The sequence below is a fragment of the Choristoneura fumiferana genome, chromosome 15 (genome assembly GCF_025370935.1).
Source record: "Choristoneura fumiferana chromosome 15, NRCan_CFum_1, whole genome shotgun sequence".
NCBI lineage: Eukaryota > Metazoa > Arthropoda > Insecta > Lepidoptera > Tortricidae > Choristoneura > Choristoneura fumiferana.
In genome coordinates this window covers 3,183,560-3,209,671 of record NC_133486.1, presented here as the reverse complement: position 1 = coordinate 3,209,671, position 26,112 = coordinate 3,183,560, and the positions used below count along the sequence as shown (strand labels likewise).

The window sequence follows — 26,112 nt, the reverse complement described above, 5'->3', positions numbered from 1 at the left end:
TACTATGGCATTCTCATCGAGCGATTTACTGTCATTGAGTACAAATGGAGAAAATACTTAGACAACTCGAATTTATACGTCCAATCTGAAAAAAGCCAATTTGAAATACGTCAAAACGAAAAAGCTACGTTTTTTTTTCTCTTGCTTTAAAATTTTAACGGAACACTCAGTGCGGGACCTTGTCTGTTTTCTACTATTCACTGTCGGACTCTTCCTGCTTACGCAGGCAGCCGCGGCGGGGGAGCTGTAAAACTTTTGCTAACTCGCTATAAGTTTAAGCCTCGGCGAAGTTACCTACTCCTCGACTTACACCGGATAAGTCAGAATTAAGTCAAAATCTCAAGCAACTAGAGCAAAGGTAACTCCGTTAGTAATCTACACAGTTTGGACAGTTCCGGTAGCTTTTAGTCATTAAAAGTTTGCCTTCGGTGTTCTGACGAAGATTTTCATGCGCTTTAGTGTTAGGTAACTAATAAAGGTAGGTAATGTGACTACTTACTACTTAGTTTATATTATTTTCTGTTTACTAATGCGAATCCTTATACTACGAATCCTACAATCGTCATTCTTAAATTTTTGCCGAATTTCCTCTAGATCGATTAGCAATTTTACCAAAAAGAGTTAGATATATTATACACGGTTACCATACCATTACCTTAAAGGCTGTGTTACACACGGCGGCATTCTAACTACAATGTGATTTTTGTTAAATAATACCAAACTGGGTAAAGCAGAGGTTTTATACAGTTTGGTTTTATTTACAATCAACAAATGTTTCCTTAAAATAAGCGTAAACTGTTTGTCTTTGAGTGTTCCGTGTAGGAAATTGTCGAGATCAAAGCTAATTGCCCGTTACGCAGTCAAGGCAATCAGACCCTAATTGATGTAATTCAAGCCATTTGCATTTGAGTAACATTTGAGTACTATTGTAATCTAAAAGGCTGTACCTCAAACGAGGCAAAAAGAAAACTTACGAGTTACGATGACACTGAAGCAATTTTAGATGCAACCACAACCGCAAAACTTTGTTACCTTTCTATATTTATGTGATTTAACTACCTTATTGTGATTCCTTTGTTTTAAGTTAGTTTTACAGCTAAACTCAGGTTTTGTATCCTAATTAAGCCTGTTTTAACCAAAATTAATTATCTTAATTTTAACTGGTTCCCCGCGTTACAGGCGAAGCCTAGTGCGGGGACCCTGGTAATTCTTGTCAAGCACTGTATATTTTAAAATAAAATCATTTTTTATTTTATTAACTAAATGTAGGTACAATCTGTTAAAAAATATTTAATTCCATGCGATGCTACCTTTTTACTTATGCTCCAGAATGGCGGCCTCATTTTCCCTTATTGCGTAAAATGTCACTTTGGATGTGACAGCTTCATGTTGACATGTTTATTCGATTTTGTACAAGATTATTTTATTATAATGGAAAGTAATCAATTTAACCATTTGTCAAATTCAGCTCTTAGTTGTCCGTGCGAGCGTAGTAGTGCTGAGATCCCTAAGCTGGTGGCGTTGGCAGGGTGTACGGAAGACAACGCCGCCGTCGCCGCCTTGCCTGACGTCTGGGAGCCTCGCCGTGGAGGACCCATCCTCGCCAACTACCTTAAGAAACGCGAGCTAGATCACCAAATAATCCTCCAGGATCTCAAAAAAGCTGCCTCTAAACTCAACGACGATGTAGACGCCAAAATACGCACCCTTGCAGAGAATCTCCAAAGTTACATCCAACAAAACCAAACAGATATGAATTGTGCCGTGGAAGACTGCAACTACAATAGCGAAGGTCCTCTCACGGCTGAAGCTCGCAACGATGCCACTAAAATTATCAGCAAACTGTACTCCCAGCGTGTTGAAGATATGGACAAATTTAAGCGAGAGGCGTTAGCGTTGGAAAGGGAACGCGCCGACGGCTTGCGTGAGGTCCTCAGGGGCCACTTTCAGCTACTTATAGCCGTCGGCAATCAAACCCCTAAGGACTTGTTGCACGACTTTGACGAGCGCAGCTATGAAGCCAACCAACAGTTGCTCAGTAATTCTAGAGCGTACGCTGAATTAGTGGCGCAATTGCGTGCGCAGGCCGATGAAAGCGTGATACGCGCGAAATCTTCTATAAACCAACTCTGTCTGGGAGTCCAGCTGACCTATCGGAGTCGCAGCGCTCAACTGCCGTCGCTCAGCACAATAGCCTCGAAACAGCGATCACAAAGCGCTGTGGATTCACACAAAAAACGTAGCTCGTCATCAGCGTCGTTAAAAAATATCTTAGGAGGAGTGATCGAATTTGACGAATGCGTTGCTCTATTAGTGGAAGCATATAGAAATGCGGTGCGCAAAGTTTTCACTGGATTCTCAGGCAAGTTGACAGATCTACGCGAAGATCTCGGTAAAGGTGGTCACCAAGAATCAGAATATGCGGACGACGAGCCTACCGAAATTGGCGAAATGATTGAACGTACCTTGCGTCGGCTCTCCAGTTGCGTCAATGGCAAAATACCCAGTTCGAAAAATTTGCTCGAGATAACGTTTAACGATGCATTGAGCATGAAAAAAGCTTGATCAACTTAGGGATCACCTTCGCAGTACGTACACTATATTACACAATGCGGGGCATCTCTGGGATGCTCATATAATGCGCTCGGCCCTTGCGCAGAAACTGACGATGTCAGCTGTCGAAGACCTCATTACCAGTAATGACTCCATAGAACTTGCTAACGAGATACAATTCAACATTGCATTAGAACAATTACGTTGCTGCGCTGATGTTGAGAAACTACAGCAGCTCTACGACGCCCTAATAGTTTTGCTCGATAAAACAGCTGAGTTATATCTTCGCCACAGTGAGGCCGAAATAAGTCGAATAGAGGAATTTATGAATTTACCAGCAACCATGGCTAACATTTTGCTTGCTGAGTTTGATTGTTTCCTCGAGCGGCATCCGAGAGCCCACGCCCAGCCACCACCAGAAAGCCCTGAGCCTCTGGGAAGTACTACTCCTACTGCAAAAAAGATATTTAAGCTTGTCTACTTCACCTCTACCTCGTATCATATTGCAATCGGAGCTCCAGGGTTTGGCATTACAAAATTGGAAGAATGGTTTTCTGGAATCTTTTGAAAGTAATGTATATTTAGTACCTGATGAGCTTAAACGCCAGGCTCGGGCTTGGGCAGACGAAAAAAATTCAGGTATTAATATAAGATACTCCATGAAGATGATGTCTCACAGTATAAGAGCAGAGCGAGTTAAGGCTGCTCGAGAAACGCGCTTCCTCGAGCTGCGTCACCACGAAGCTAGACTCAATTCACACCTTGATGCAATCCGGGAGCTCGTCGAATTCATGCCAGTGGAAGCTTCAGAGTTCCAGTCACTAGACTCACCAGCTCTCTATCCGTTCTGCAACTGGATTGACAGATTACAAGCGAGTATGGATGAAATTCTAGGTCGAGAGCCTCTTGATCCTGAAATAAAGAGACTGCACATGTCTAGCTACGCTCCCCGTTTGATTAAACACCGTAATCTCTTCGAAATATCCCTGGATGAAGTAATTGCGGGATATAAGAAGTTGGCAGAGCAACGGATACAAGCGGCTCGTGTGTCAAATGTTCGGTTTGCCTCAGTTATTAAACTATTTGGTGAAGGAGGAACTTACGCTCCTCTGGAGGCGACAAAGGCATCTGCTGCACTGGTGCGAGCTGCCGACTCGCTCGAGGCATGCCTCAACAAGACATTTGATTGTCTTAGCAGCCGTCGCTCCCAACTGTTGGCTCTGGCTGACCAACGCATCGCACCCTTGCTGCGAGCAAGTGAAGACTTCTCCAAAGGTGTTAAAGGTGGCGCAAAAAAACCCCCTCCCCCCGCAGCAAAAAAGAAAAAGTAGAAGTAATTATAAATCTACAGTCTTTACTAATACATGGATATTTAAATTGATGTTGCTTATTTGTTTATTCCGTTGCTCGCAAGATACGCTTGAAGAAATATATAGGATGTACCTGTAAGGGGCGAGGGACCGTAACAACATCAAAACGTAACCATTACGTAGATTCAATTAGGGTTGTCATTAAAAAAAAAACCTTAATATTTTTGCTTTTATTTTAGTTACTGGTTTCTAATAATTTCTAATCGACTGGACATCATTGACCTCTGTATAATACGATAATTTCAGCAAAGTCTCGATCTTCAACTAGTTATGTTGTACAGTCGCCATCAGATATTTCGGAGCGGCCAAGGTGATCAAAAATATCGAAACATGAACTCTAATACCTGAATAGAGTGCATGTGCCGATATTTTTGACCACCTTGGCCGCTCTGAAATATCTGATGGCTGACTGTACAGCGAATCACTTTTTTACTATCTCGTATTAGCACATTTGCTGTAAAACGACAAAGTACAAAAGTATGCAGCTACTTTTGATGCTGACCGTCTTACAGTCAAAAGCAATGATCTAAACACTCTCCACCTTGGCAATAGTCATCTGTAGATCATTTTGAGCACCGCCACCGCTCATCCACTTCTGCTGCTGACTGTACTCGACGGATAACATATTGAACGGGGCCAATAATCCCCTGCAATTGATGTGGTGTATGTATGTAGTAGGTTTCCGTCTCGGCTTATACAGAGCCAGTACGGAGCTAGATATAGTATATTTGTATACAGTAAAACGGTGGGAAACTTAACGAAATATATACGTTTTAATTTTGGCGAGTGGGTTTATACTATACTTGTTTATTCTAGACTAGCTTTTGCCTGCGGCTTCGCCCGCGTGGTTTTCGGTTATCGCGCGCTGTTCCCTTGGGAACTGTGCATTTTCCGGGATAAAAAGGAGCCTATGTCACTCTCGGGCCCATAAACTATCTCTATGCCAAAAATCACGTCGATTCGTCGCTCCGTTACGGCGTGAAAGACGGAGAAACATACACACAAACGCACACACACACTTTCGCATTTATAATATTAGTATGGAAGTATGGATGGATTAGTTTAACTATTTGATTTAGACGACCGGATGGCCAAGTGGTTAGAGAACCTGACTACGAAGTTTGAGGTCCCGGGTTCGATTCCCGGCCGGTGCAGATATTTGTATGAAAGTCGGGTCTTGGATGTTCAATATGTATTTAAGTAAGTATGTATATATCTATCTATATAAGAATGTTTATCTTTTGCTTACCTATAGTATCCATATTCCATAGTACAAGCTTTGCTTAGTTTGACACTACACTAGGTCAATTGGTGTCGTGTCCCATGACATTTTTATTGTATTGTATTGTAAAACTCTTTATTTTACATAAAAACACATGAAAATAACAGAACACCGGATAATAAGATGTACAAAGGCGAACATAAAGGGTTTATTTATTAGACTCTTGCTCGTTCCTCAATTGTCTGATGCTAGAAGTGAAAAAGTAATATAACAATATTTAAAACAATAACACAACAACACAACACATGTTTTTTAACAATATTTTGTGTTTTTCTAATAATATTTGATTGCCTAGAAAAATATTTTCAAGAGTTATGTAGTCGGTTCCATTTTTGTTATTTTTTTTGACTCGGTTTTACTTTTTTGTTAAAAATTTCTTTATTTCTCACTTTTATATAACAAATAACATTTATTAGGGTGTGGTCTGCATGCCCGCGGGTAGCGGAGCCGCGAGCGTGTTCTCTGTTGATCGCGCCGCCGAGCCGGATGTGCACCGCACGCACAGCACAGTTGACAGTGGACACCTGGGGGCCTACCACGCTCTCTTAATACGATTCAGTTTAGGCTCTAAACTGAACTGCATCGCTATTTCGTACCACGACGTTACTTTTGCGATTCAGTTCAAGCACGGTTCAGCGACAGCGATAGACATTTTCATTAACTCACTTCAAGCGGTTTTCGTACCATGACGCGTAACTTGAATGAGAATTGAATAGCTTCAGTGTCAAATTTAGCGATTCAGTATAAGTTACTCATTCTGTCAATTCTTTTGGAATTTTAAGTGTTTTACTTGGAATATTTTTAAATTTCAAGAACTTTTAAACTTTTATTCAAATTGACATTGTGCTTCTTAACTCCTCATTGATAAAACTAAATTTTCAGTGAGAAAAAAGACTCGTGGATTAGTGACAGCTTAAACATTTGATTTGTAATCAACAACACAACGGTTGCTAAGAACACGGAATGACATAGATTATGGTTTTCCAAAATAAAGAGGTTTTAGTATACAATATTTGGTTTACATATAGCGGCATCCCTTTCACGACTAAGCGTTTCAGTTTCGGACCAGAGACAATATCGGTCTTTCATTCACTTGTAAACCATTGAGACTCAGCTCTGTGAAATAAACGTCGTGGTCTGGTACCAATTTCGACGATTCAGTTTAGGTGCCTAAATTGAACTGCTCTGCGTTTGGATCGTTTATGAAAAGATCATGGTAGGCCCCCTGTCTCTGTCCTGTCACTAAGCACAGAGCGAACGCTTGCCGCGCCGCTGCCCGCTAGCGTCTAGTTCTAGCGGCCTTACTGTACAGAATATTATGTTTAAATGTGTTCAATTATGTTTCGTGTGCAACATAATTGATTTGAACCTTAAGTTTTAATCTAAAATAATCGTCGTTTAGTTAGCTGGCCGTATGTTTAGCTCACTGCGCTAAGACTCAAGTTACTGCACTCAACTCGCCTAACGAACTCTACAACAGTAACAGAATGAATAATGTAAATAAAGAAATCGGATGCGAACGAATTCGAGGCTTGTTGGGACGAAAAACTTACACTACATAAGGACTCTTATACTCAGGTATACTTCTAAATACACATGTATCACGTAAGATAGGAACATCGTTCAAAATATCGCGTTATTAAACCAACTATGAAATTCGATAAAGCGGATTCGGTTATATCAAAGCCTCTTGTTATGATTGCGTTTATTTAGGGGAACAAATATTGCCAGTACCTCGAGCAGAATCCTGGTAACTAAAACCGCTCTGCGGTAAGAAACTGTTAGCTTCTTCGGAAATTGAATGTTTATGTAGGTAGGTAGGTACTTAACAAGTGTTTACCCGCAGCTTCGCACGCGTAAACCATTAGAGCCCTCGTCTACGTTAGGTATGGGCCCGATCTTAAATTCACATCATGAGGTACTTGCTCTGGCTGCCCCATATCAATTTACTCACTATCCTCGTCAACCCTGCATCAAAACGAATTCCTATATATTGCATATATTTTATCAGAAACATTTTATTCCTTACTTAACCAAAGACGGATACAAAACAGTCATCAAATTCCCAATAAATTCGGCGAATTCTTCAAAACATCCCTTTTATGTCAGAGATATTTTTGTTTAATATTTACTCGCTTTCACCCATTGATATTGTTTTCAGCTCGGAAGGGTTTCGGAGTTACGAAGATACAGCCTGAGCACTGTATTATGATATAATAAGAACCAGCTGAGTGCGTGTCGGGCCACGCACAGTGTAGGGTTCCGCTACTACGTAATTAATACACGGCAACTAGATTTAATCCCCTGTTTCACCATCCATTGATTAAATATATTTGACGGATAAACTACGTCTATTCCAACAAAACAAACAGAGACGGCATCACAGTTATCCGTCAAATAAATTTAATCAATGGATGGTGAAACAGGGGTTATCTAGTTGCCGTGTATGTATGTATAATACGTAAAATTAATCAATGGGTGGAGCTCATTATACGAGCGTTTCAACCGCGGCGTTTTAGTGGTTACAATTTTTATTTTATAAATGGCTCAGATAAATGGGCTGTAAAATTTGATGCCATTTGACATAAATCAAATAAAATAAACGCTCGAATAATGACCCACCCAGACCTTACGACACGAAGTGCAAAATTCGAAGTTCGTATCTTGCCGTCCCGCTGATGCTTATAATATTTAATACGAGAGTGAGAGGGACGGTACGATACGAACTTCGATTTTCGAATTTTGCAGCAGCCCCCCAGGTACGCATGCGAAGCCGCGGGTACAATCTACTTGACAATAAATAATGTAACATTTTTTACCTACCTACCTCCACTTACAATTATTTGTATCTTATGTCGATAATACAAAACATTGAGTCATCATCATCATCATATCAGCCGTAGGACGTCCACTGTTGGACATAGGCCTCCCCCATAGACCTCCAGTCGCCTCGGTTGGTAGCGGCTTGCATCCACCGTGGACCCGCGACTTTAACCAGGTCATCCGTCCATCTCGTGTGACACAACATAGTTATACATTGAGTACACAACATAACGGTGACATTTTAAAGATACCGCGACACCCTTAAGCAGCGTTTCCATGTGCGAGGATGTGTTTTTCATTAACCAATAGCAACGCTTCATTTACACATCCTCGCACAGCACATCTCTGGTGGAAACAGATGAGCGGAGCGAGGCGAGGTAAATGAAGCGTTTCTATTGGTTAATGAAAAACATTCCTCGCAACACATCCTCGCACATCTCTGGTGGAAACGCTGCTTAAATGGGCATCCCCGTGCCCCCGAGGGGTCGCGATCCACAGATTGAAAAACACGTACTACACAATGCGAGAACTTGCATGCAAGTTTCACAACATTACGGTATTTGTTTGATCATCTGAATTCATTGTCCCACAATACAATAGTCTGCGATGTTGTAAAATGCAACTTGCATGCCAGTTGTTGCATGGTCTAAATGGGGCTTTAGTCAGGAACGGTCTGACTAGTTTCGACGTTTTCGGAAGATCTTCTTCATAGGTTCGTTCACATCATTGGCTCTCGCTGCACACAATAAAAACCTTACGTATAAAGGTAGAAAAGTAGGCCAAGTTCTTCTGTGACGCAGCGTAGTGGTATTTTAAAAACCCACTCATTTAGTGCTGTTTCAGTAAAGAATTTCATTACCTACTCGGTGCTATGTCAAATGGTACACTTAATTTAGGATTTAAATGGGTTCGGTACCGAAGGCCTTACTTGCATTTAGCCATGCCTCGCGAGCAGAGCACCCTAGTAAAGTTGTATTATTGTCTGGGTAGCAAAATGTCTGGTCTGTAAAACGCCCCCATTGCTATAAGCGTTAGTAAACGGAATGGCTTGGCTGTAAAACGACTTAATATCATAATGTTTTAGTAGGTAAATTGTGGCGTTATCTGGTAAAAGGTACCTTGTCGTCGGTTCTAGTTTCCGAGATAATCGCGCTTGAAGTAAAATGTCGAAAAAAATCATTTTTTCTTTTTTTACTCTATATTAATAAGCAGGGTCTAAATTTTAATTTGACAGAGACACAAGTTTTTAAATCGATTTTTTATGAGTTAAAACATCCCTTAAAGTTTAGTAAGAAAGGTACCTTATTGTCGGTGCCGCTCTTGAATGCTTTCTGTGCGCTCGGTATCGGTTTGGAAGACGTGTCGGACGTCGGTACTTTGTCGGCGCGTCATCATCATCATCATCATCCTAGCCTATAAGTCCCACTGCTGGGCACAGGCCTCTCCTCAGAATGAGAGAGCTTGGGAATTAGTTCCCACGCGGGCCCATTGCGGTGCTTGTCGGCGCGTAAAAAACGTCAAGAATCATCATAAAATGCGTTTAATTAGAGTAAGGTAAATCATCAATAACTGGCCACCCTTAAGCGGTAGCCAGTTAGGCCCTTATTACACTAGCGATTTGCGGGCGAGTTGAAAGCGAGGTGAGCGCGCAGCGAGTTCGCTTCGAGCGCGTAACGATTTCACCGCGAGCATGAAACGATATCGCCGCGAGCGCGCAACGATGTCGCTGCGAGTTCGCTGCGTTAGCGCCGAAGACGCCCTATTTATTATACGAAAGTCTACAATATGGCGTTTTTGGCGCTAAAGCAGCGAACTCGCCATGCGCTCGCAGCAGCGACATCGTTGCGCGCTTGCGGCGAAATCGTTATACGCTCGCAGCGCCTCGCTTGCCTCGCTTTCAACTCTCCCGCGAATCGCTAGTGTGATAAGGCCCTTATTGACGATTTACGCCAATTTGTCTTTTTTTATTCGACTGGATGGCAAACGAGCAAGTGGGTCACCTGATGGTAAGAGATTACCACCGCCCTTAGACACCTGCAACACCAGGGGGATTGCAGATGCGTTGCCAACCTAGAGGCCTAAGATGGGATACCTCAAATGCCAGTAATTTCACCGGCTGTCTTACTCTCCACGCCGAAACACAACAATGCAAGCACTGCTATTCACGGCAGGATTAGCGAACAAGATGGTGGTAGCAATCCGGCGGACCTTGCACAAGGTCCTACCACCTGCTGGTCTTTAGAGGTTGATTTATAGTAATAATAATAACGATTAATAGTTACAACTACAAATCAAAAGCATTTTTTTAGATCTTATTCTTAACTATGTCACTAAACATTTACGTCCGACAATAAGGTACCTTTTCAAATACGTTAATCATTTAGTGTGTTGAGACAAAATTATAGGTTTTTGGTAAGAGTTTTAATACTACAGTGTTCTTAAATTAAGACTATTAAAATTAATCGTAAGTTATTAGTCGTTTTCAAATGATATCACTTCATAATCACTAAATATTTTACCACCGACGATAAGGTACCTTTTAGAAAATATATAGTGATTTGTACCAACTTTTTACTAAACTTTACTTGAATTTTGAGACTGAAAAAACTAGTTTTTTAAGATTTGTTGAGTTAATTTGGTCTCATTTGGCTATGTTTTAGCGTACTAAATATAAAAGTTTGTTGATTTTGACTGTTTAATTACATTTGTAAACAACAAAGTTATTTTTGTTAAAGTATTTTTTTTATATAATAAACAACGTTAATTCAAAATGAGTAGTTCTTATTTAGTGTCCATTACGCATAATATTTTTTCCTTCGATAAAATCCAATGGAAATATACTATAAATAAAAAAAAAATAAAAAATCCATTAACCTTTTTTTTTTTACTTTATGCACTTTGGCAAGGTAAACTATAGGAAAACCGTTGTCCAATTACAAAATTGTTCTTGAAACCTGAAAGCCCGTACAATCTACTCCTTAAATAGCATGTCATCTATGTAACTTCCAACAATAACATACTTTTATTGGGTGTATAAGTTTGAATTCAATTTTCTTATAATCACCTTTTCTGGCTTTTGAGTTTCAACATTTTTTTAAAAAATATCTATTAAACTACATGCATGTTTCTTACATGGTTCGATAGCTAAATGTATGTAGATTATGGGATATCAATAACTCAATACCGACAACAAGGTACCTTTTCCCAGATAACGCCACAATTGTCTAATCTGGTCTTGTAAATCTATTTAATACAATCAAGACTAAGGTCTTGACACAATTGAGTAATTCTAGAACGTTTTAAACTTTCGTGATTTTCACTCATAGTCAAAATACCACCAACGGGACTTATCACGCTAACACACACGAGTAATATTTACCTCGACGTTTCGGCAACATTGCAGTGGCCGTGGTCACGAGTAGACTGAAGTGTGGGGTGTCAAGTCTGCCTAGCAGCGCGAGTCCTTCGAACTACCCACACTTGATCACTAATAGTACCGGCACTCGTATCACGAACTACCCGTACTTGGTGATTTTTATTTGTCACCCCATGTTACTCGTGGATCGTGGGTTCAAACCCCGGCTCGCACCTCTGAGTTTTTCGAAATTCATGTGCGGAATTACATTTGAAATTTAACACGAGCTTTACGGTGAAGGTAAACATCGTGAGGAAACCTGCACAAGCCTGCGAAGCAATTCAATGGTGTGTGTGTGAAGTTTCCAATCCGCACTGGGCCCGCGTGGGATGGGAACTACTGCCCAAGCCCTCTCATTCTGAGGGGAGGCCTGTGCCTTGCAGTGGGACGTATGTAGGCTGGGATGATGTGATGATGTTACTCGTACGTCTGTTAGCGTGATAAGTCCCGTTGGTGGTATTTTGACTATGATTGAGTAATTCTGCCTACTTGTGCATTTCATTATCTAGACGTTTTACAAAGTAAAGGAGCGCGGCCACACCGCTACTTAAAAAAACGGTGACGGTACGGAACACAGTGACGCATCGTTCGTATGCGCACCGTTTTTATTGCATGCTCTCCACACCGCTGCTTAAAATACGCAAACGGTGCGGAATCGCAGTGACGTGCCATAAACGTCAGGAACTTTACGCTCTCTTCCAAAAGTCGTGACGTTTACGGCACGTCACTGCGATTCCGTACCGTCACCGTTTTTTAAGCAGCGGTGTGACCGCCCCTTAAGTCTTCCTGAAACTAAGACAATTATGTAACCATGGCATTATAAATTTTTGAATGCAATTGACGTTTTGAATGCCAAGGCTAAATGCAAGTAAGGCCTTCCGACCTATTTTGCTAAAAACCGAAAGCTATTTGTGTTGATCCAAAACTTCACATTAGTGTTATATTATAAAGCGATCTATTATCTAAATATTACCAAAGTTAGGTTGTCGACAAGCGGTGCCTGGACACAAAAAAAAACAGGGATCCCGGTTTAAACTAAACGTGACACAAAACCACTTGAAAATCTCCCTTTTTGTGCCTTCATTTATCCCGTTCTGATAGCCAATATCCCGTAATTGCTACGAACCGAGCCTTGCTACATTTTACTTTAATCAAATTTGTCAGATGAAGCCATTATATACATCCTATATAATATGGTCCCTATTTCGATAATCAAAATAACTTTATTGACCTATTCCTATTGAAACATGATGAAATTAGGAGCTTTTTTAATATTTTACATTTGTACTGCTTCACGTTTGCAGGTTGTGATAAACTGCTCTGAATTATACTATGTAGGTATCCTTGAAGATATCTACTGCTTCCAAGGACAGAGCTATAAGACACCGCGAGTAACAGCTAGCGAAAACAACGTTCTGTATCTTTCTCTTACACACAATACGTAATATGTAAGACTGAGATACAAGATCAGGCTTTCGCGCCGTGCTTATATCACGTGAACGACAGAGTCGAGGGGTACCCTACCTACAGAATACCAATAAGTAAGCTTTTATGGGAGCCGAAATAAGTAATTCTTATGAATTTATTCTGATGAAATTGGCTGCGTTATAAAACACCTGCCGAACAATACCTGGAAAAGTGGGAAATCGAGAGGCTTCCCGCGTCCTTTATAATACTTTCTTATGTTTCGTGGCTGCATATTTTTGAAATAATTGAAGGATTGTTTCGTTCGTGAAAAGCAGGACTTAGGCAGTTGTCCCAGCGTCGACTATAAACGAGAAGCGAAGAGTTTTAGAAGCTACTTCGTAAGTTGCAAGTTATTACTTTTACCTATTATTATTTCTGTGCTCATCGTCATCACCAATCAATCGCGTGCGTGCGTGCATCCCTACGTCTGTGTGTGTGCGTGCGTGCGTGCCCGAAATCCCGAGATCCCGAAATCGCAACTACCCAGTCTAATGTATTATTAATACCATCGCAACTATTATCAGATGAAACGTCGATACATTCATTGTCATTATTACACGAAATAACTAGGAATATCGACGAATGCGCTGCTCTAATCGATCTGCCGTATTGTTTCTCAGGCACATCGTGATATGCCTGGCCAACTCTTAGGCATATCATGAAATGCCGCCATTTCATGATGTGCCTAGGAATTTCGTAATCTGGCCGATTTTACGATCGGCCGCCGACATATACATGATGACCTACTGCACTGACTAAATTAAACCTACTGCAATGGAATTAAAAAGCAAGTCGATTTGTCACTGGATTTTTTGTGGCGTACAGACAGAGCACGTCATTTCGCTTGTTTTGTGGCGGCGAAGAGGTTAAATTTGCCAATGTTCCAGAGATAAATAAGCAAGTAAACCGAAACTAATCCGCTATAGTTCTCTGGAGCTCCGTGCATCCTGCTAATTCCACAGAAGGTTTTACGAACAGTTGACCTTTGCAAAGCACTCAGTCCGTAGTTCCGTACGTGCTCGAGTGACGGCGACGAAAGGGTGCTCTCCAACCGCACGTGCTCACGGAATTACCGCACTCTCGTACTCGATAAACTTGACGTAAAATAAATAACTTAAGCCTCGCATTTTCATTTGTGTGTGCAATGTATTCGAATTGATGCAACATTCAATTGACTTTCGAAATAAGATAAATGTTGTCAATTTAAATACATTGTATAGTCAGTGCATATACTTACCTATATATTATAAACAACACGAAGCTGAAGTGGCTTCCTTCATTGTAATTTGTTTCACAAGCTGACGAACCATTTGTTTCCGGAATTCCAAAAAGGGTAATCATGCGTAGACCATGCTTACTCTACCCTCATTCTTACGCGTCGACTGCTTGCACTGTCACTACCATTGCACTAGTTGTCAATGAACAGTCAATCTTAACACAAAACACTCACTATAGCACTTCACGCACCCGGATTTTTACATATTTCACAAAGAAATCACTGGATTCCAAAGTATAAGATAATCACGGTGTCTAGATTCCATAACAAATATATCTAGTGTAAATATCGTGAATAATTAAAATAAAAATGTTAGCTAGAAACAGTTCTGTAACATACGACGCTACAATGCAAAGCTACAATGCTTCGTAGCTTAACAAACTAGCATCCTTATCCCAGCCAATTATTAGGCTCAGCTTTCATACGCCAGAGGCTATCTAAATTACTCTTTTCACGCTGTCGCTGGTCACTGGTCCGTCATGTAAAATTAAAGCTGTGCAGTTAGTGTGGACCCTGAAGCAGGATACATCCCAGTTCAGCAGGGCTACTACGAAACTCGAAACTCGACTCGACTATTAAATAGTATAAGTGTCAGAGGGACCGCACGACACGAACTTCCAGTTTCGAGTTTAGTAGTAGCCCTGCAGTTACACCCCTAGCTTGTATGGTATCCGTTAATTACGAGTTCAAGAATGAAAGAAAATGCGTTTTGTTTTACAGATGGAGTAGAGAGAACAGAATGTAGATGCCGTAGCTTAAATTTATAATGGTTTGTGAATTCTATGTGTCGGTTTGCTTCTTAGAACTCAGGTGGAGTACTCGTAATCGTTCTATCTCGTTTAATAACAGACGTCGTCAGTGTTTAGGCTGCTATTTAGCTACTGAATTGAATTTTCACCAGCGAAATAACATTCCGTTTTGAGGCTCAATCTTTGTGCTAGTGATTGATAACTCATTTTTTGAGCAATAAACTCTGTCTGCACATTATACAGACTGATATGAGAAACCAAATATGAACTTATATGGCTTTCTAGCCATAAAGGCGCCTCGCGTTTTTAGGTCGCGTGTCATTTTTTATTCCTATTATTAATTTATTATTACTTAAGTAGTTTGTATTCAGTAAAGAAGATAATAATCTCGCTATGCATGGTGTCAAAATACCCTCGTGTTGCTTTTTCCACCTTTGTTGAACAATCTAATTAAGGAGCACCGCAAACTGAACAAGTTTGGGAACCCCCAAATATAGTCCTATTAAATGCGGTCCCTACATGAATCCGCACCGATTGGCAATTCAATGTTGATGGCCTCTTCCCGCGGGAAAATAAGCACGAACTAAAAACCGTTATCCTCAAAGAAGGTCCAATATCCCATCCCTTCTGTTGAAAGTGTTACTCGCCTTTTTTTGCTACATGTTTGATACCCGATTATACTACAAAAGGGTACCTTAGTTCTACGGGTCAGAGTTGATTTTTCAAAGAGCTTTGTTTTCACTAGTGCTGCTGCTTCAAGGGTGACTGTCGATATTTTAGAAGTTCAATATTTACACAGCCGCCTCTAGAAATTCATTAGGTACACCAAGACTTAAGGTCAGTACCCTTAGTGTAAGTTTACGGTTACAAAATACGTCTCGCTCGATCGCGTTCGCGTTATAATCTCAATTTGTATGGAAACACGAACATCGCAAACGTTCCGCTAGAGGCGCTGTTCGTGTTTCCATACAAATACGCGATCGAGACGTATTTTGTAACCGAAAACTTACACTAAGGGTACTGCGCGAGACGTTCGACGTTCGTTTAGGCCCGCCAGTTGTTCGAACTACTCACATAAAGTTAACAGAAATCTAAAAATAACACGTACCCACACGGTGTAAAATAACTTAGTTTCAGACATTTTTATATTGATACAATTTCTTTATTGAAAACCACAAATCCGTAGAATAATTGTACAAAAAGACAAAATGCAGGCAAAAGGCAAAATGTAGATGTACATCGGCGACCTTAATTAAGCTGTCAAGTGCGAGTGCGAACGGTTCGACGTCGGAGTCGAATATCGTAAGCGAACGCAACTATCGATACTTCCGCGACTAGTTGGGGTTGGGACGTCTCTCGAGACGACGTCTCGACGTTTTACGCCACGCCGGCCATATCAAGTGTCCAAGTGAGCCCTTTGGAGATAATGGAAGTTTATTGTGATTAGCCGTGACAGGTATGGTGTTAGTGACACTTGTTTTTATGATCCAGTTTCAATATACCTATTGGAACTTTCCAAAAGTAGCGTGGAGTAACATTTTCGTAAGGCTGCCTGCCCACTGGAGCGGAGCGAGGCAGCGGAGCAGTGGGTGAGATACAAGCCGCCAATGGAATTGTAATAAATCTCCGGTCCTCTTCAATGAACATCATCATCATCCCAGCCCATATACGTCCCACTGCTGAGCACAGGCCTCCTCTCAGAATGAGAGGGCTTGGGCCATAGTTCCCACGCGGGCCCAGTGCGGATTGGGAACTTCACAATCATCATTAAATTTATTCTCAGGTTTGTGCAGGCTTCCTCACTATGTTTTCCTTCACCGTAAAGCTCGTGGTAAATTCCAAATGTTTTGCAGATGAATTTCGAAAAACTCAGTGGTTTGAGCCCACGATCCTCTGCCTGAGAGGCGATAAGACAAACTACTAGGCCACCGCCACCACGGCTTACACGGCTTCAGTGGACAGGAAGTTGGTAAATAGCTTAATAATTCATACAAAACCGGGAAGTGGGGCCAAGAAGTGAGCGCGAGCGGGGAAGGGGCGAAGCTCCGCTCCGCACAGAAAAACAGTCGCCAGCTCCGCCTCGCATTACTTCCTCGCTCCGCTCCGCTGTCTAGCTCCGTTCCTCTGCAGCTCCGATGATGACATAATTCGAATAAGTTTTTATCCGAATAATTTCTTATTCGGATAAACAAAACTCACGATTTTTTTATTCTCGTATAATTTATCTGCGAATAAATCATTCTTCATTTGAAAAGTGGCCGTTATTTAATTCGGATAAATTTACGGAAAATATTGAAGGCCTTTTTGATTATTCCATACAAATAAACAACACGAATATATTTTATCAACACAAACTATTCCACGAATACTTTATTCGGATAAGAACAATAACTCGATAAATTTATTCGTCATTGACATAATTTGGATATTCTTATTCGAATAAATTTGCCCATCTCCATAATTATAAGTCCATAATTATGATAAAATGAATAATGAACATTTTAATCTGAAATTTCGATGAGCTTTTATACGGCTGTTCAGTTAAACTAATCTTTTCTTTCTTCTTTTTTTATTCGATTGGATGGCAAACGAGCAAGTCGGTCACCTGATGGTAAGAGATTACCACCGCCCATAGACACCTGCAACACCAGGGGGATTACAGATGCGTTGCCAACCTAGAGGCCTAAGATGGGATACCTCAAGTGCCAGTAATTTCACCGGCTGTCTTACTCTCCACGCCGAAACACAACAATGCAATAAACCAAGTGCTTAAATATGGTGGGTTATTTTTGATCATTCTATATAAGTTGGAGTGGAGGGAGAGTGTGAGAATACTTCTGGACCAAATTGTTCAATCAAAATGTTATAGGTGCTTAACTCGTCTCCATCGTACAGTACTGTTATCGCTCAAGAAAATTCTTATCGTTAATTTACAACCATGAAGTGCCCATCAACTAATAACGTCGTTAAAATAAATGGCCCAGTACGGTTAGGAAATAGAAATAAGCGCGTTATCGCGTTTCCCTTTGTGCCGCGACCTTGACTGGCGTGTGGTGCAAGCGTGGGAGGTGGAGGAAGCGGGAGAGGACGCGGTTTTGACAGATCCATAAAATTAATTTACTGTACGTAACTTGATTAATGTCAATTGTGACTAATTTACTAATAGTACAAGTCGATGTGAACAATATTATTAGATGTTTCAGTCAAGCTTTCAACTGTCAAGCACGTTCCGCGAATTACAAAAACATTGTGCTTGGTTGGTTCTCGCTTTGATCACTTCAGCTAATCAATTCATGTTGATACTTTATAAAGTGCTTGGAAGAAATTCCTTTAAGAGATAATTTCTCCTTGGTGTATCTGTTTCTAATTTCATGTACAAAGGTTTAAAATGCTTACAATAGGAGGTCGGTCTCAGAATACTTTTGCATCCCATTCGTCATTATTTACAACCAAATCATCAGTTCAATCTCATAAGATAAGATCAGCGTAGCTTTACCTAGTCTTGAGAACCTTACCGCTCCCTAAAGCTACTTAGTCAAAAACTAATTAATCCCGACGTTTCGCAAATTATATCAACGTCGTCGCACTCACAAAAATACTTGGGGTTCTACCTACTCCTGAGCTTGAAATTCGAAGTTCGTATGGTACCATCTCTCTGGCTCCTTTTATGGTGGCATTTCACTTGGCGTTGCGTATTCGCGTAGCGCTATTGATATCTCCATCGCTCATGCTGGAAATGTAATAGTACATCTCTTTCGTTCAGGCAAATATTTCGGTGAATTTACCAAGTGAAGTGCCAGCATTAAATAATATAAGCGTAAGTGGGATGGCGTGACATGAAGTTCTAATTTCTGACTTCGGATTATAATACCTGAGTCCTGAGCATTTATCTTCTAACTTAGAGTGGAGCCAGTGAGTGCCCGCGAATGAAACATTTGTCTACGTCAGAGACACCGGGTCGGCTTTTAGCCCTCACGGTTTACGATAAGATGCCTAATGCCGCTTGAATCGTAAATTATTTCTGAATTTTCTCGTGTGACAGCCGGATGCTTTGAATAATAAAGCGGTAATGCTCGGTGTCCCTTGGCGCTCGGATTTTGTGCCGATTTCAAGGAAGTTAGTCTCTTAAACGGTTGTAAGACGCCCTCTTTACATTTTAGTTGTTTCGAATTCGAACAAAACCGGGATTTTGACGGCTTGTATTTAGCTGTCTTGTGAAGTCTTGCAGATATTTTACGACATAAATATTGTAGTAAAAAGAAATTATTGCTTACTTTCACTACTGGTCGTTTATGGAATAACTGGAATTCGACATATTATTAGCATTGAATTAAGATTTCTTCTAGTTCTATGGTCAGAATTCTCATATTTTTGATTTTATCTGGCTCACACAAGGCCCTGATTTATAACTCCCTTCGATTAACTAGGATTCACACTCTTACCCGACTTCCACCAGAGAAAATGGTTATTTTCTATCTTTCCTCATTGAAATATGCAACGAGAATTGCAAAAATATATAAAACAATTAAATTGTAAATATCAATGCGCGAGTACCTTCAAGATACTATATAGTATACAACCATCCGTTTATTGAAGCAAGATAAATTATATATAGAGAATATATTATGTATAATCAGTGCACTTTTTGTCCTACCAAAATATCGGGCTGTGTTTTCATTCACAGTAAATCTGAAAACGGTCCAAACTTTTAGCGGTAAGCCGAGGGAGGGATCTAAAGTTTAATTTAAGCTGTAGGAGCGGAATTTATATACTCATTGAGGTAATTAATTAATAGAGTTGCCTTCAGGCGGTTCCCTTAGTGTAACGTATAAGTAATTCAGCGTGAAGCTCACTTAATATACGCATACTAAGACTACTGAGTACATAATACACTAGGGCGTGGGTAGATTAGATACTGTAGATAGCTAAGGCGGTCTGGGTTTCATTAACGTTGGATAACGTTTACCAAGCTAAGAAATTGTTTATGTTCTTGTACTTGTCAAACCTTTGAGTAGCTTGTTTCGACGGCTATGTTCCCATGGAAGAATACAAGATAATGTAGTCCTCTATCTTGTGGTAGTTTCGGAAAATCCCTTGTAGCACCGCTATGACTCGAGATATATGCGTTCTAAGTTTCAAGTCTCGAGCTGCAGTGGCATAGATAGGTTGTGCGTTGTCTATCAAGTCTATCACTTATTTAGTAATTTCTTGGGACAATTATTCAGTAAATACTGTTTTCTAACTACATCCACATTTATAGAAAATTGCTCGAATATAATTTATAATTCATAATTCATTTATTTGCAATAAGTGTTGGTTATAAAGGTCTTAAATTTAAAGCAATAAAAAATGTTCACACACAGCTAATTATAATAGCATGCAAAATATAAAGTTTTATAACCTTAATATAAAATAAAAATAATGTCAATGTTAGTTATTATGTCTAAGTGAATAATTATGATAAAAATGTCAACTGATCAGATTAAATTTAAATGAGATTAATAATAATTAAATAATTGTATTACAGTTAAAATAATCCGTTATAGAATAAAAACACATTTCTGTCAACCATTTTTTCAATTCGTGTCTAAATTTGAAAATCGGGGTAATGGTTTGTCTCAAACGTTGCGGTAAATGATTAAATATTTTTATGGACATTATATGACAGTTCTTGGAATATAACGCACTTTTACATGTCGGTAATAGAATTTTCAAAGGATCTCTTGGTCTCAGTTTTGGATTTGCCATAGGTTTTCTGAACCATTGAGGATAGGTAGCGACAAAAACACATGTCTCCAGGATGTATATGCTGGGCAAAGTTAACAAATACAGCCTCCTGAAGAGAGGCCGACATGGTTCCAGAGGAGCAACGTCACAAAGAGCTCTAATACACTTCTTTTGACTGATAAAAGCTTGCTTTATATCAGTGCTGTATATATAATATATAATATTTTGCTATGTGTCTTATATATGTAGAATATCCCCTCGATGACTAAAAGTACATACATACCTAATTAACATTAAAACGTTCTGTTGAGAGCGATAACAGAGAGAAAACCGAAAATCGTGGACTGAATAGAATGATAACAAAGAACAATTATATTTGAATACATTACTTACATGTATGTTAGCTTTGATTATACACAGATACAGATTTAGTTTCTCATACTCCTTTGTAGGAATATTTTGAATCGAATTAAAACTCCATCAAGCACTTCACGGTTTTGCGCTGCTCGGATTCATAAATTAATAAAGTTTGATTACTTATGCTTCTTCAGGATGTGTAATTGAATCCATTACTTGCCTCTGATTTCTCTTCTGTAATATGTCGGGCTTTAAATAAACTGTATCACAGTTCGCATGTAATAGTTCAAGATATGTGTTTATGTAAAACTCCTGATAAGATAAGATTTGATGATTAACAGTTAGTTGCACAGATAACAGATCTTGTTATCTGTGGTTAACTAAACCAATATAACTATATTAGACATATTTTCTGCGGGGTGTAGACCCTTAACTTTAATCTGTTCCTGATAGTTTAACTTCTATTGGGAGCTCATTAAAGATTATTGCAGTATCCATCTCAAAAAATATGTCCAAAGTATGATGCTCTAGTGCAGTGCTACAGTGAGAGTGGAAGGTCTATTTAAGGTTATATTACCCAATGCTGTTGCTGTATCCTCTTGTCTTGTTTTCATATTTTCTAAGCAATCTTATGGATAAGTTCAGCTCAATAGCGTAACTCGTATGGAGAGACACCCTTATCCTGTACAAGTAAACTGTCTGATGCATAAACAAGCAGCTCAGCTCGCTATTTGCTTAGCATTTGATTAAACAACAACATGGGTTGTTCAGCAACTACTAGAGTTTTTTTAAATAAAGCGAGACCATGAATCTTACTTTCTTTTGTAATTTCAAATACCAATGTAGCAATTGTAGTAATTAATTTCGCTAATTTTTGACCCTACGCCCTTTCACATGTCTTGCTAGCAAAGTCATAGACCACCAACCCGACTTTGGTGCTTCCATACGTAACCATGAATGATTACTTTAAACTCGAATAAATATTATAATAAATATTTTCCATAAAAATAGTGAAGGGCCGATTAATAACTTTGTGTTAATGGTAAAAAAAAAACAGTTCTTTTTGTCTCCATTCCCGCTGCCGCCTCTGACTTAACCCAACAACTTAATACATCACAGTGACAGTGAGTGGGTGAGTGAGTGTGTGAGTGAGTAAGTTTGGAGACTTGATATAAGCCAACAAGTACTTATGTCTTTGTTTAAGTTTTCATGTTACCGTAGTTTAGTCGTGATAGATAACATGTGCATGATATGAATATATATGACTAAAACACTTTGAGTAAAGCGTAACTACAAAGTCAAGCGAATTAGCTCATTGAAGTGACAATGGACAGCCCATACAGCAAGAAGAGCCCATACAGCAACATACAGATCGTTGGGGCCGAAAAGTTCTCGAATGGAGACCGCGCATATGCAAGCACAGCGTAGGACGTCCACCAACAAGATGGACGGATGACCTGGTTCAAGCCGCGGGTTCACGGTGGATGCAGGTCGCTTCCAACCGAAGTTACTGGAGATTTATGGGCGAGGCCTATGTCCAACGATGGACGTAGTATGGCTGATATGATGATGAAACTGTGTGCTTCCACAGAAATGGAGTCTTGGCTGTGCTTTGCAGCTGGGCCGTTACAGAGTTTGGGAGAGAGGAAGAGAGAGTATAGGCTATTAAATGAACCTATTGGAGACAATATGTGCTCAAGATATTCAAAGATTGCCTTGATTACGTTCAACAAGTGGTTATAAAAACTTGGACTGCGTAGCTCTTTTACAAAAAGCAAAATCGACAAAGTACAATTCGGACTTAAATTTGTGTGTGAAAATTTCGGCTGAATGACAATTACGGTTAAGAAGTGCAGCCCTGTGATAGACATTGTAGTCATGGTAACAGGGTCTTTTTGGCACCCTTTGGGTACCACACCCTAAAAAGACATACGTCTCTTCTAAATCGGACACTCTTTACAGAGTGATCGTGGTCATGGCGAAGAATCGTCCGTCATTGTGGACGCTGCCTTCGCGATTCTTCTCGATCGGTCTCTATTGGCCGCTTGGCTAACACATTATATAATAGAGATCTTGGTGGCAGATTTGATGATGTCTGTTCATCGGGTAAAATAAATTGTAAGGCACCGTTATCATAATTATCATAAAACACAATGGTTACGTTTGAACGTATTCTTTTATGAGTTTTTCATTGTAATGGGAGCCTTTTATGTCCCTTATCAAACATATTACGTCCTTTTACATGCATTGGAGTATAAAAATACGTTAATGTTTATGTTTTAATCGCGTGAATTACGCCATTTATTCATTTAACGGCACAGGACGAATATGTCAACGTTCTTTTTTCGACATCTTTATTAACTTTGCTATTAGGTAAATTATTCCATGCCATGTCGTCAATGTACAAATCTCAAAATGTTATCTTCTTGAGTATTGCTACTATTTCGTCAACTGTCTTACTCGAAACTCGTCCAGTTTCCTATATCTATATATACGCAATGTTTTTTAATCGGCAGTCAAGAGACGAAAAATATATCATATAATTAGAAAAATTGGTGCCTGATGCCGGATCCACAACCTATAAACAATCATCGTGTAATAACTACGTTCATAATTCTATTCGATTTGTTCTACGTTTCTACAAGCATGCTAATGTAAATTATATCTTCCTACTCACAAGTCCATATTGTGTAGCTATCTTGACTCCTCCAGTTACCAGGTCCAGTGTCTTGATTTGTCCACTTCCCTGTACAAGGACCAGGACCTATATCTGACGCAACAAGCGTACATAAAATAGGGCCATTAGGCGTATCAGATATTTTTGCACGCTCTGCTGTGGCTTCTTTACGCAGTAGGTATTCGATTTTCTAAAATACTGGATGCTTTCTCTCACTCTGATTAATATACGTGGTGCGAAAAAATTCGGCTGCGTATTCCCGCGGGCCAGATCGGTTGCGTACGGAAATGGATCGGGGTTATTTAGTGACCGTATCCATCATCATTCATCAGAGGATTCGGTAACGAATAAAACAGATATTCTCCGTGCATTGATAGCTTTTTCGGAGTTTTGATATTTGGTGGTAGGCAACAGGAAAAAATATTTTTTAGGCTGCGTTTCCACCAGAGATGTGCGAGGAATTTGTTTTTCATGAACCAATAGAAACAAAAGAAACATTTACCTATCCTCGCACAGCACCGCTTTGGTGGAAACAGCGAAGTAAATGAAGCGTTCGTATTGGTTCGTGAAAAATTCATTTCTCGCAGATCTCTGTTTGAAACGCAGCCTTAAGGATCCGCGGCAAATGGTAAAATCAAAACTCTTAAAGTTCCATTATGTTAAGATGGCGTGCTAATTTTAAACTACATGACCTTCTCAAGACGCTTTAAAAACCCAGGAATCTTCTTAAAAACTTTCCAATACGCCCCAGGACACCCCAAAAGCAGGATGTGTCCTGGGCCTGGGGAAACGGGGCCTGGGGTTGGCAACTCTACATTATATCCATCTGTTCAGCGGCATTTTACTCTGGAGCTAATATTAAGTGTGGCATTTTATGGGGATGATCACTGTTACTGTTACGCCTTCCTCTTAACCGTTTGCAAAGCGTAGGTATATTGGCAGCTGGATGAGTTAAAGTCAAATAGTGGTTCGTGCATTTGTTTCGCCAGGTATCTCGCTGAGTCAGTACGCTACGCTGCTATTAACGTGTTACTTTCTATCGCGGAAAATCACAAAGTTTCTGCGTGATTCAGATGAAATTGTAAGCAACTTCAAACTTGTTTGTAATAAAGTGGTTGTCTTTGTTTCAGTTGGAGAATGTCCAGCTCATGGACAAATACAACCTGCGGAACCCTTCGAAGGGCACACTGTACTTCGCCACCACGCACCTTATATTCGTGGACCACGACATGAAGAAAGAGACATGGGTGAGTTGTTTGTGTGCATTGACTGTGGTCGGTCAGGTCAATAGCAGACGTTGCTAAGTATGAGCTAGCTCCAGCGCTGTGCTGTGGAAGACTAGGAATCATAGTATTTTTTTCCGTTATGATAGCCCAATCCTCAATCAACAACAACTTCTCACGTTTCTTTGAAGAGAAAATAAAGGGCAGGAGAGGCAGGGGAGGGCCGAGATGTGCGTTTATGGATCAAGTCAAAGAGAAAATTAATGTAATGTCGTATCAGGAGCTCATAGCATTGACAGAGAGAGGCATACAGAATGGCGATTACTCCACCGACAAGAGCTAGGCTCTTAACTACATGATGATGAGTAATTTCTTTGCTCACTATACCACCTTGCACTTACAGATCCTCCTAATGCACATATCGACTGTGGAGCGTCTGCCCATCACGACCACGGGCTCGCCGCTGCTGGTCCGCACGAAGACCTTCCAGTCGGTCTTCTTCGTCATACCTCGGGAGAGGGACTGCCATGAAATGCATCAGACGCTGCTGAGGTTGAGTCAACCAGGTGAGTGAGTCCGCAACTGGGACAACCACTGTGTACTGATTGTTATCCAGGTGTGCATGTGTTGAAAGAAAACGTTCCTAGAACTCTGTAAAGGTCTTAGCGATGCCACCCTCCAGATCTTTTTGTAATACCTGTAGATTGACATCAGACTTTAGGTTCTACCAAGGTGGCTATCCTGGGCGCCAGGTACCTACTACAGGGCGCCGCGCGCCAGCTCAGCTTAACCGCGTTTACCTACTTTTATCAATTTAAAGCAGGCTTTCTTAAAGTAGGGTCCACGAACTCCTTAAGGGTTCGTATCGTAGCATGTGTATCAGGGGTCTGCAGTAGGTCAGTCTGTAAACATAATTATTTATTAAGAAATTTACAAAAAAAAATGTTGACTGACTGACTCAGCGTATTAAATTTTACAGACTTATCTCGTAGGAGTGACTATGAGTATTCTACGTCTAACAAACACGCCCTGTCATTTTGTCGCTTGTCGTATCTAAAATAGCGCCAAAGGCACGACTCGCCCGGGGCGCCTAGATAGCTAATGGCTCCGTGTTTCCACCAGAGATGTGTGAGGATGTGTTGCGGGGAACGTGTTTTTCATGAACCAATAGAAACGCTTCATTTACCTATCAT

General features: G+C 40.2%; 1 protein-coding gene across 1 annotated transcript in view; it reads left to right on the top strand.

The window, feature by feature from the left end:
* The window catches only part of Mtmr6 (Myotubularin related protein 6), a 188,535-nt gene that overhangs the window by 143,289 nt on the left and 19,134 nt on the right, over positions 1–26,112 (top strand). Inside the window, 2 exon segments of the mRNA XM_074098682.1 lie at positions 24,827–24,943; positions 25,323–25,485. Of these exon segments, the coding sequence (XP_073954783.1) occupies positions 24,827–24,943; positions 25,323–25,485 (280 nt within the window).